Genomic DNA, 13,122 nt, shown 5'->3' on the forward strand with positions numbered 1-13,122 from the left:
CAGCCCCAGGGTGCGAAGAGGAGGAAAGCCAAACACTGAGATGCCCACCACCCCTTGCTACAGAGCCTTTCCAATGGGACCATTCTAGAAGTCAACATCTAAATCTATTCTTTTATTTCCTTTAATTTTTAAATTGAATGTCAGCACTACTGTTCGTTACTCCTCCCTTCTAAACTATTCAACCTTCTATAGTATAGTATTTTAATTATGTAATCCAAACTAAAGGCCCCCATAGACATCCCTGCTGAAGTCTTAGAATAATTATAGGATGGTTATGCATGTCATAAATGCAGCGCTTCTTCCAGCATCTGCTGACTTGTTTACTTAACTGGAAACACAGATTAGTTTAACAGCTGCTTGTTACTATAGGCAGCCTTTTGGATTATTTTCTGACACATTGTTAAGAAGTATGAGACCAAAATAAAAGTAACATCCGTACTCTCCTTCATACTGCCGCATCTGTGTGATGTTGCAGCTCTCCCACATTGGCTCTAGGACTGTCGCATGACCATTGATCAATTCTTGGTCTGCTTTGAGCAATGACTGTCAGTCACTGCTCTCCTCTGTGCTCACTGAAGGGCTGGGCTGGGCGTGGGAGTGACTGGCTCCAGCTCTCCACCACGCTCTGTAAGGCAGAGCCAGCTGTCAGTCAGGCAGTGAGGATGGGTCCCGACACTGTTGTTGAAATGCTTCCCAAGCCCAGAGCCGCTCTGTCTAGTCAACTGATAGTGGTCAATAGCTCATATATTGCATTTCACCAATTCTTTGGTGTAGTGGCTGTGTTAGGCTGGGTTTACACCTATGCAAATTGAATGCAGGTTTCCCTGCATCCAATTCGCATAGCAGGAGAATGTAACTGGCTCTCTATGGAGCCGCTTCACATATCTCCGGGGGCGGCTGCGGAGCGCACTGCACAGAAACGCTGTACTTTTTAACTCTGCTTCAGGGCCGACTTCAGGCAAAAATTCAATCCTGAACCGGAGAATAGTGTTCCTGTGCAATCCACAACTGGTTCCAGGCTTTTTTTCTTCTCTTTTTCATCTTGCCTAGTGATCCTGCCGTTTTAATACACTTCCTGTCCCAGGACGACATGCTCAATCACAGTGCCGACTCTATGGAGGAGAGGTGTTGTCACTCTAGAACAGGGGTGCCCAACCAGTGGCTCGGGGGCCACATGTGGCCTGCGACCTCTTGCTCTGGGATGGCTGGTTTGCAAGCCCAGATTGCAGGTTGCCGACCTGCCATCCGAGAGCATCAGTGTTGTAAATGAAGCCAGCGGTAGAGGAAGCAAGCGGCTTTTCAGAAAGTGCACCACACCTGCAGGATATAATAGACGTCTATGGCAAAGTTCAGCTAACCGACAGGAAAACCACAGGTACACTGCACCGCAATAGACCATCAGTGTAAAAGCAGCCTTAGGCCCCTTTCACATGATCGGTCCGACCCAATCAGACCCTCGAATCACCTCTATGAATCGGCAGGTGATTAGAGGGTTCATTTAAACCTGCCTACCTCCAATCCGATCCGCTAAAAAAAACAAAAGTGGATCTGTCCCCTTCAATCTGATTGGATAGGAGAGCCCATAGAGTAGATTGGGCTGTGTCAGACTGGACATAGACCTGTCATCTGCCCACTCTGCTCATTGTGGCCCGCGACTGGTTACCAAGTCGCTTAAGTGGCCCTCGGCCTTCAAAATCCGGGGCACCCCTGCTCTAGGACAAGAAGTGTGGTGGGGCTATATAAATCGCATAGATGTACTGGGCATGATTGATAATATTGCAGAGTGCACAGAAACTTACAAGGTTATCAGATTTCTGGCAGGATCAACATGTGCACTTATCGAACAGATGTAACAAATATGGTATATTTTCCAAAAGGGACAGATAAGAGAGTTCACTGTTTACAAGTTGTCAAAAGATCCCTAAACTTGTAATGTTTGCCTTTGTTACCATACCCTTGTCTATATAAAGATCCATCCTATTGCACAGGGCAGCACCCCTTCTTTTTTTCTTTTTTTTTGTGATTGTAGAACTTTATAATGAACCACACTAGTATCTTGTCACAATGTTGCGTAACAAATAATGCAGAGGTATAATACATACTCTAGTGCAGGCAAGTGATGATATATATATATTTTTTTTTTTTCGTGGAAGCACAAGAGGGGCTGATTTATTTTGCCTATTGTCCAACTGCAGTACATCACCACGCCTGATCCATTCTACCGCTGGCCTACTTTCTCTAGTTGATGTGTTCGCATAAAATGTCTTGTGATGAAGGGAAAACCAGGCGAGACATTTATGTGGCTAAAAAATACTTTTTATATCTTGCTCAACGTAATTTATGCAGTTTCTTGTCTTGCCATGATGAATTTTGTATCTGGTTTTGGAACGCTATTTATATTTGCGCTGCATGCAGTCTATCATCATCTAGTATCACAAAATGAATCGGGCTACCTCTGCTATACACAGTTTAAAATTAGTCTGTGCTTTACTTCCAAGTAGGACAGGTTTTGTGACAGCTTTGGCTTGCCATATAAAACAATGATCATTTCATTGGAGTGATTGCTTTTACATGTTAAGCAGGCATCACCACTGTCCTTTTTTTTTTTTTTTTTTTTTTTTTTAGACCCGACGATTGGCTCTCTTGAAATAGCAACTGATGCAGCTGTTATTACAATCAGCGGGAGGGGATGTTCTGCGGCTTGCCTGGGCTCTCCTGTCCTACCAAGAGATCCAAGCCACTGGCCAGAGACCGGAATCGGCTTTAATCAGGTCTCAGATGTAGTAACCGAGAAGCGACGCCACTTCTGGTTTTATTCCGCAGCCATAGGTGATCTTGGTGCAGAGGAGGGGTTTGGGGTCTTTTAAACCCCAGATGCCTCCATAAAGAGTACCTGTCAGTGCCTATTGCAGTCACAAGGGATGTTTTGCAGTCACAAGGGATGTGTATGTTCCTTGTGACAGCAATAAAAGTGATCAGAATTTTTTATTTTTAAAGGGACAGTGTAATCCTCCATGCTCATGCTCTAAAGCAAACGCATATGTAAGTCGTGCCAGCAAATGTAAACGGTGTTCAAACCACACATGGGAGATATTGCCGAAATCGTTAGAGCGAGAGTAATAATTCTAGTGAAAGATCTCCTCTGTAACTCTAAGCAGGTAACTGTAAAACATTTTTTTAAAGCTTCGCCTATGGAGATTTTTAAATACCATAGTTTTTTTTTAACCATTCCACAAGTGTGCTCCCTTTTAAAGCGTGACATGTTGGGTATCTATTTACTCGGCGTAACATCATCTTTCACATTATACAAAAAAATTAGGCTAACTTTCCTATTTTTTTTTTATTCATTGAAGTGGATTTTTTTACATATAAATTGCGTTTAAAAGACCATTGTGCTAATACAGTGTGACATTAAGCATTGCAACGACCACCATGTTATTCTCTAGGGTCTCTGCTAAATACACACACGTGCGCACACACAGTTCGAAGTGATTTTTTAACAAAAAATACTGATTTGAACTTGTAGGCAACAAATGTCAGAAATAGGCCTGGTCTTCAAGTGGTTAACCTGTGATGGGAAAAGTGTTGGCTGTTGGACATTTTACTAGTTATCGTATAAAATGTGGTTCTATTGAGTTCAATAGTTCCTTACTTTTAACATTCTGCTGTTCCAATAAAGGTCTTTAATGAAATTGCTGCACCCAAGCCTTTGGAAGTGTTTAATGTACTAATCAGGAGCAGTATGAGCTAGGTATCGGCTTTTAGTGTGTGTGTGTGTGTTAGGTTTGTTTTGTTTTTTCTCTTAACAGCTGCATGCAAGTCATAGTTGTATGATAGCAGACTCTCATAGCTTGTGCTTGGCTTCCTATTCCAGTTGAAGGTTACATCACACTTAACAACTAGAGGTGTGTCCACAGCTTGTAGAATTTCTCTGAACCTTAGTCAGCTCATATCACCTGCCAGGTATGAACAGGTCCTAGCAGTCTGGAATGTAAAGCTTTCAGACCTTTTGTGTTTCATTAACTTTACTTGTCAGAAATGTAATAAAATAGTACTCGGTATCTTATTGAGTTACAAAACCTTTTTATTTTTTTCTCTTTTCTAAAAATGGAATTCTTTGTATTTAAAGAATTCCATTTTTAGAAAAGAGATAAAAATAAAAGGTTTTGTAACTCAATAAGATACCGATTACTATTTTATTACATTTCTACATTACATTTAAATATTTTTTTTTCATAGGTGTATTAACCTATGAAAAAAAAATATTTAAAGGAAAAAATAGATTGTTTTACTGTTTGTTTGTTTTTCAGACAGAACCTATAATATATTATGAATGACAGACTCCCTTGTCATAGGCAGATGGCTTGATGACTTATGCTGGCCATCCAAAAAACAATGTCTGCCTCCAAAAAAAAAAAAAAAATCATAAGAACTTCTTGGTCAAAGGAATTTTCAGACCCTTTATGTGGTTTTCATTCAGAACACAGAGTAGCCCCGAACCGCCTCTTCTGTTGTGCCCACTGGCACGTTGGGCTTCTCTTTTAGGTGTGCTGTTATAGTAAGTTGCTTCCTACGGTGGAATACCTGTGGGCTCACTCCAAAGACAGGCTGTATGCATCTATTGACACACACAGCATTACTTGGTCTAGCCCCCACTTCCTCCTCACTAAATTTGACAACCGTAGGAACCAATGCTTCTGCATGTCGGCCCCTGTGTGAAGAGGGAGATAGGAGAAAAGACTTGACAGGCACAGGCATGTGGGCTGATCCTGACCATATAGTTGTGATGTTTCCTGAGCCTGGACCAGCTCGGTGACATATGCCAATAGTGGGCTTCAGCCCGCTGTAAATGGGTGAGAGGAGTGCAAAACTAACTGCACTCCTGTGATCCGCAGGAGAAGTACAGCCAAATGAGCTTTGGTTGTACTTCTCCTTTTTAAGGTAAAAATACATTTTGGCTTTTAAACCCCTTTTTATAGGTCCAACAATGTGGAATAAGGTAATACTGAGTTTACCTGTACTATAGTCTGGTTCCTGGCTCTAGACAACCTATGGTTCTTGGCACACAAATGGTTTGATAGGCACAAGGATAGGGGGTTGTTTATTGTATTATGCTAATCCCCTTTGTACTTGTCTGTATTTTTCTGTACTACAGGTAATTTGTCATGGCACAAGGGAGCTGGGCCAAATAAATCACCCTGCAGATGGCCCACAGGAAATGCAGACCACAACCCAGGGTGATGGCTGTTCCCTTGTCCTTTTATAACATTGCTCCCTTCATCCGACTCAAGGCCAGCAAAAATGTGGCCTGTCTGACAAAATCAAACTTTTGTCCCTTTTTTAGAACCTTCTGCTTCCAGAGGACAAAAAACACTACACTTCTTTCCTCTTTCCAGACTCTGTTCCTGAATTGGAAATGGAACCTTTAAAGGCAAAACTTTTGATGGTGAAATGGCAAAATACAAAGGGGAAATGCACACTGTAGCCAAAGCTGTATTTTTTAACCCCTGCATTTTATGAGCCACAAGTTATAGCTTTTTGACAGATGCTTTCCACTGATTGGTGTGCACTAGCTTTTTCTTCACATTCACATCACCTGGTTGGCCACAGCCAAAACAAGCCCCCATGAGTGCTAAAAAGCTGGTTAAGTCAAAAAGACTTTTGCGCTGTATAAATATTGGCCTAATCCTGAAAGGGTATTCACTCCTCTTAACCACTTGCAGCCCGCCAATGACAGATTGACGTCGGCAAAGTGGTTGTAGAATCCTGACTGGACGTCATATGACGTCCTCAGGGTTCTGAGCCTCTGCGCGCCCCCGGGGGCGCGCATCGCGGCGATTGTTGTTGCAGGGTGTCAGTCTGACACCCCGCAACACCGATCAAGGTAAAGAGTCTCTCACGGAGACTCTTTACCACGTGATCAGCCGTGTCCAATCACGGCTGATCACGATGTAAACAGAAAAAGCCGGTAATCGGCTTTTCCTCACTTGCGTCTGTCAGACGCGAGTGGAGGAGAGCCGATCGGCTGCTCCTGTGACAGGGGGGGGTTTGTGCTGATCGATTATCAGCACAGCCCCCCGAGGATGCCCACTGGACCACCAGGGATGTAAAAATAAAAGGTATGCCACCCTAGACCACCAGGGATGAGGACACACAAAATGGATGCCAATCAGTGCCGCAATGGATGCCAATCAGTGCCCACAATGGGCATCACTGATTGGCAGGCATTGTTTGGCACTGATTGGCATCCATTAGTACAACACATACGATAGTGCCCATCCGTGCCGCCTTATCAGTGCAGTACCATCAGTGAAGGAGAAAACATACTTATTTACAATGTTTTATAACAAACAAAAAAAACGTTTTTTTTTTTTTCTAAATTTTTGGTCTTTTTTTAATTTTTTTTTTTTTTTAGCGGAGAAAAAAAATCCCAGAGGTGATCAAATACCACCAAAAGAAAGCTCTATTTGTGGGTACAAAATGATGAAAATGTAGTTTGGGTACAGTGTAGCATGACCGCGCAATTGTCATTCAAAATGCAACAGCGCTGAAAGCTAAAAATTGGTCTGGGAGGGTGTATAAGTGCCCTGTATGGAAGTGGTTAAGCATTTTGCTCAAATTTATACTATGAAAAAGAAATGCCTATAGCCCAATCACCTCATTCTGGGCTCCAGTCATTTTTCTCTGATCGCATAAGCGATTTTCACTTGGTACAGAGTTCCGCCCCATCCAGCTGCAGCCTGCAATACTTTGATAGGCTTCAGGGCTGGACGCTGCACCTGCCCCTCTTTTTGCAGCACTAATACACCAAGAGGGACACAGTAAATGGATGCCCTAATGTGCCAGGTGCCTTATTTATTAAACACCATATATGGACTAAATGTATGTATTGTAATATTTTATAATTCCTGTTCTCTTCACATTTAGAACCATGGTAGGTTGGTATGATGACATCTTTATCTTTGTGCCTTCAAGCATTTTTAATAAGTCTCCGATTAAGCCGTCTAGCATAGTTTGTGCAAATACTACTGTGGTGTATTTTCCATTCATGTAAAATAATATGCATGGTTTTAATAGGATTAGCGATGTGAAAGCACAACTCTTTTATTGTCCCAGTTAATGTGTTGTGTGTGTGTGTGTGTGTGTGGGGGGGGGGGGGGGGGGGGGGGGGGCAGCAGCATTGTGTCATTCTAGCCATTTCAATAGTATTACTGTTACTGAAAGTTAGATCTTCCTACACCAGTGAAGCTTCTTGGCTGGGGAAGGCTGCCGCATAGTGTTGTTCAAAGAACTGCCCGAAGAATGTAATAATTATTCACATTGGCATGCACAGGATAAATAATAAAAAGAATATTGGTGCCTGATGTGTAGTAATATAGAACAGTGAGACCCCCATACCATATTTCCATTTTACTTATAGGATTTTATGCCAGAAGCTTCCTTTTTTTTTTTTTTTTTTTTTAATTCTTGGATAGACTGAGGAATACTATAACTGTTCCACTAGACAAAGTAGAAAGTGAGGGAAAATCTGCCAGAATAACTACAAATCTAATAGGCTCTAGCTTTCTTCTACTCTACAAAAGAGATGTATTTGTTTTGTGTTGCTATTGGAGATTCCCCTTCACTTCCAGTCTAGTAAAAACGCAGAGCCTCAAATGGCAAAAATCTGACAGGTTCTAACCCTTGCCTCCATCCCCTGCATAACTGTTGCATAGTGTTCCCTATGTGTGCACATATGTACTGTAACTGATGCAGTGTTCCCTATGTGTGCACATATGTACTGTAACTGATGCAGTGTTCCCTATGTGTGCACATATGTACTGTAACTGATGCAGTGTTCCCTATGTGTGCACATATGTACTGTAACTGATGCAGTGTTCACTATGTGTGCACATATGTACTGTAACTGATGCGTAGTGTCCTCTGCATATACACTCATGTTACCAATGCACAGTGTCCCTTGTGAAAAGTCACTTATGCATAGTGTCCCCTACACTCACTGACAGACACACAAGTCCTGCTGGCACACATGGATTCCTCCTGGGGACCCTGGCGCACACATGCTCTCTTCACACAAGCAAACACCGAGACACTCTCAGTGTTAATTGTTCATTTTTTCTTTTAGAGGTCATGAAATTACAATCAGTGAGACTGATAATTTGATGACCAGGCTGTCAGATATTATTATAATTTTTTTTGGTGTGCAGAAAGCAGTAAGCGGGACTTGGGGCTAGTTTACACTTGTTTCAAAACAAGGCTTCAGACAGGCTTTGTTAAAGCTCTCTGATTGCCAGTCAAAGCCCCTGTCACTAAATAAAAAGGTTGGCTTACAGTCCTGTGAACACCTTTTTGTTTGGGTATAATTTTTGAAGCAAAACCAAAGCAATGTCGCTTTAGTGGTGCTTTAAAGCCTCAATGGAAGTCTATGGCAAAGCTCGCTTGAAGCAACACACACACAAAGCACAGTGGAACCTTGGATGGCGAGTAAAGCGGTTAACGAGCGTTTTGCAATATGAGCATTTTTTTTTTTTTTTTTTTTAATCCGGACTCTGTTGGCGAGTGTTGTCTCGCAAAATGAGCAGGATTCAAGACTCAGCGGTGTGCAGTACCACATTTGGCTACAGGGGCAGGGGGAACTGGAGGTGTTCGTAAATGCTTCGAAACACTCAGAAATACTCAGTTTCCGAGGGGTTTCCAAATGCAGCCGAATGGTCTGAGTATTTGAGTCTCTCCGGTGCCCCCACCTCTGGCCACATGTACTTTGGCTCCCGCTGCTGTCAATCAGTTAGTTAGCCAATCAGGGGAGAGAGGGGGCAGGGCCGGGTTGGGGCTCCATGTCTGAATAGACACGGAGCTGTGCCTTGCTGTGGGGCCACTCGACAGAAGGGAGGGGCCAGGAAAATAAAAGAGGTCCCGAGAAGAGGAGGATTGGAGTTGCTCTGCACAAAACCAACTGCACAAAGGAGGCAAGTATAACAGGTTTTGGGCGGGTTATTAAATTGTTCCTCTGTTTAAACATTAACCCTTTATTTACTCTAATTAGTCTTATTAAATCTTTATTCTACTTTACCATTTAATTACCGTATTTATTGGGGTATAGCGCGCTCCCGCGTATAGCGCGCACCCCTAAAGTTGCAGCGGATTCCTGTGGAAATTTTTTTTTTGTACTTGCAGTTTTGGTGTCTTGCGCGGCGGCCTCGTCGGGTCCGGGGTCCGGCGTCCTTCTGCGGCGTCCTCCCGCTCGTTTCCCGCGCCGAGTTTGAATACTGCGCCGGCATATACAGAGCGCAGTACACGTGTATTGTCGGGCAGGCTCGGCAACTCTCGCACTGACGTCCTGTACGTCCAGGACGTGAGCGCGGAAGGAGCCGAGACTGCCCGACTATATCCGAGGGTACTGCGCTCGGTATATGTCGGCGCAGTATTCAAACTCGGCGCGGGAAAGTGGGTATCGGCGTATACCGCGCACCCACGATTTTGCCCTGATTTTCAGGGCAAAAAGTGCGCGGTATACGCCGATAAATACGGTAATACTTTCCTGCTGATTTTTTTATTTTTTCTATTTTATAAACTATTTAATAATAATATTTTTTTTTTTGCTTTGTTAATTTAATATTTTTACGTTTTTAACGTATATTTCCACCTTTTACATTGAAAAAAGCGCACATTTTTTAATATATTTAATTTATAAAATAACTTTTCCAATGCTTCGTACCATTGCTAACAGCTGAAGTGTAAAAAAAAAAGACCCTAATATAACGAATGGTAGTTTTCTTTACACATTACAGTACATTATTTTTCATTAAGTTTCTTTAAACATGATCGAAGCAAAGAGTATTGCCATCTTGTTTGATAACCTAATGTTTAGGGGTTGTAAATCTTTAAAATAAAACTGTTCTTCAGAATCGTGAGACTCATGGTCTTTATTCTAAGCAAATAAATTGTGATTCTCAATTTTTCCAGAATTGTGCAGCTCTAACAGGTTTCGGCAATTGTATTTCATATTTGTAATACTCCTTTATACTGCAGCCAATCTTTTTGTGAGTTTCTTAGTGAATGTAATCAATTGGCATTCTATATCCCTCCCAATGTTTAGCAATAGGAAGACATGAAGAAAGAGTGAGTAGAGTGTAATTTACCTCTGTGTGTATGCACTCGTGTGACTCTAAAGTCACATTGCCTGCACAGATGAGGAGAAAGGAGAAAATTAACAGCTTAGTAGGGAACTGAAAGTGGAGCATGCTCAGTAGATGACAACAGCTGGTTTACACAATCGCAGGCTGCAGTAGAACATGGAGAATGTGTGACGCTTAAAAATAAAGAATTGAATAAAAAAAAAAGACTGTTGAAGGCAGGAACAACTAATATATTTTAGTACATTTAGCTTTGTGAGAATGTGAACTCTGTTGTATAGCATTTAATGAGAGTTTTACATATTCTGGGTTTAAATGACACTTTAAGGGCTTGTTTTTACTTACAGTTGGGTAGGGGGATTGTGGTAAAAATGGGAGTTTGAGCAATGTATTTTACTGCCCCCCCATCCGTAAGCTGCAAAGGCAGCAGGATGGTAGTGTACACATGCCTGCTAAATGTGATAATATTGAGGCTGTTAAAAAATTATCACCCCTTACATTTCAATTGGGCCATGTACTTTTTGGAGGGGCAACAAGCACTGGAAATGTTAGCGAGGAAAGGGTATTGGAACCCATGGATAGAGAGTGATGCACACCCCTGATATGTCTTGAGAAAAGAGAAAATTACCCCTAGGGGCTTTGTGCTGCAGCAAGGAATAGAAACGTACCAAAAAATATATAAAAGTATGAATTTATTTAAATATGTTGTACGGAAAAAGCCCCAAACAGTAGGGACTCAAGATATGAACTTGGTAAAAAACATAAGTCATACATGGCAAATAAAAACACAAGGTAGAACAAGTACAGACATAGCATAAGTATACAAATACTATGGGCGAAAAACACCCCTCCGCCACCCACAGCCATATAGGTAGATGGCAGGATGCGGGTAAACCTCCTACAAAAGTGGACTAGTGTAGAAAATCCCACTGCCCGCCTCGGGGCGCGGCTTTGGCGCGCTATCTGGTGACCTCTCGTAGGCCCGGGCGGTACCTCTCTTGGTGGTGCACCTGAATTTGGAGTCCTTTTCTACACTGACCCAGGGGAGCTCCTCTCCCCTTTTTCCACCCCTCTGGTACCCCCCGGGGGAGTTTGATGGTGCGGCAGTGGTTCATCTGGTCCGGGTCTACGCCTTCCATTGGACGTCTTGGGTGAGTGGCAGTGGGATTTTCTACACTAGTCCACTTTTGTAGGAGGTTTACCCGCATCCTGCCATCTACCTATATGGCTGTGGGTGGCGGGCCCTCTTTGTGTTCTTCTGTTATTATGTCCCACTTATCTATATGTATCTCTCTTTGTATGTATTTTCTTTCTTACAGAACCTATGGCAGCGTCTAACTAATACTCCCTGAAGAAGACCACTACTTATAAAAGGTCGAAACGCGTAGGGGTGGTTTTCGCCCATAGTATTTGTATACTTACAGTACTGTTATGCTATGTCTGTACTTGTTCTACCTTGTGTTTTTATTTGCCATGTATGACTTATGTTTTTTACCAAGTTCATATCTTGAGTCCCTACTGTTTGGGGCTTTTTCCGTACAACATATTTAAATAAATTCATACCTTTATATATTTTTTGGTACGTTTCTATTCCTTGCTGCAGCACAAAGCCCCTAGGGGTAATTTTCTCTTTTCTCAAGCACTGGAAATGTATGCAGGCCATACATGGGTCGCATTCCAAAAAAAAATGTTTCTTTCGAAAATCGGATATTTCCCACGTTTTTTGTAAGCCCGTGGTGCCACCATTGATTTGGAATTTGACCAACCAAGCCTTCAATTTTAGCTCATGTTGCTACAGAAACAAATTTTCATAGCTGGGAATCTTCTTTCCTTTCCAGGAATTTTCTATTCTTGTGCTAATGCACATTTCGTTTTTATATATTACTCACATGATTCTCCCATCGTTCAATAGGTTAGTTTTTCAAAAAAATTTCCAACATGCCCGATCGCTCGGTTGTTGCTGTGGCCCACTAATGGTGCAAAATTTAAAGTAAAATAATTTGAAAAGTTTTTCGAAATAAAATTCTTTGGGAATTAGAAACATGTAATGCCAACCTAGGTCTAAGGAAAAACGGTAATGGCAAATAAATTAATATTTAGTTTTTTTTTAGCAAGGAAGGGTTAATGGGCTATTTGTTCTTTTACAGGTGCATCCAAAATGGATGCCTTAAAATGTATACGGGGAATACAGCCCAGTTGCTCAGGGCTTCGTTTTTTTCACCCAAAGAAAGCTGTAGTGCATCCGTCTATCCCCATTCCTTGTGGAAGTTAGTTGGATTGATCATGGAGCTGGGGGAGTGGAGTTGCACAGGGCAAAGTGCATGAAGTTGATAATCTATGTGATTTCCTCTCTAGATAATGAATTTAAACTAATAATTCTTTTTAGCTTTGTGCCCTATTAAAGTATTTTCTTTTTTATTTTCAGATACCCAGAAGGACCCCTTAAGTGATTCCTCAACTTCATTGCTGCGTGGGCTGTTGTACAAACTTTCATAAGACTTATCTGTCCAAATTTTAAATATGGCTAATCGAGGGGGAGCCACAAGACCCAATGGACCAAATGCCGGAAATAAAATCTGTCAGTTCAAGCTAGTGCTTCTAGGAGAATCTGCAGTTGGCAAATCTAGCCTAGTGTTGCGCTTCGTAAAAGGACAGTTTCATGAATTCCAAGAAAGCACAATTGGAGGTTAGAAAATGATTCACTACCGTTCTCTTTTTTGCACTTATTGAGACAGTGTTTGTGTTTTGGTGTTACTTCACAATTGCTACTTTACTATATTATTTACAAGTTTATTGAAAGATACAGTTTTGCTTTGACCTAAAAATGCTCCACCTCTCAAACCTGCAATGTCTATTTATTTGTATTGGTTCCCAGAGTTAGTAATGCTCACCCAGCAGAGCTCTACTTGCTAAGAGGAATGGAGATTGACAGCAGGACTTTTACATGGCTGCACTCCTGTATGCAGCACCTTGGCCTGTAATTTATTTT

General features: G+C 41.9%; 1 protein-coding gene across 1 annotated transcript in view; it reads left to right on the forward strand.

The window, feature by feature from the left end:
- The window catches only part of RAB5A (RAB5A, member RAS oncogene family), a 55,309-nt gene that overhangs the window by 12,936 nt on the left and 29,251 nt on the right, over window positions 1-13,122 (forward strand). Inside the window, exon 2 of the mRNA XM_040352977.1 lies at window positions 12,559-12,819. Coding sequence (XP_040208911.1) covers window positions 12,654-12,819 — 166 coding nt within the window. The 5' untranslated portion in view covers window positions 12,559-12,653. The remainder of the gene's footprint in view (window positions 1-12,558; window positions 12,820-13,122) is intronic.

The sequence above is a fragment of the Rana temporaria genome, chromosome 5 (genome assembly GCF_905171775.1).
Source record: "Rana temporaria chromosome 5, aRanTem1.1, whole genome shotgun sequence".
In the NCBI taxonomy this organism is placed as follows: domain Eukaryota; kingdom Metazoa; phylum Chordata; class Amphibia; order Anura; family Ranidae; genus Rana; species Rana temporaria.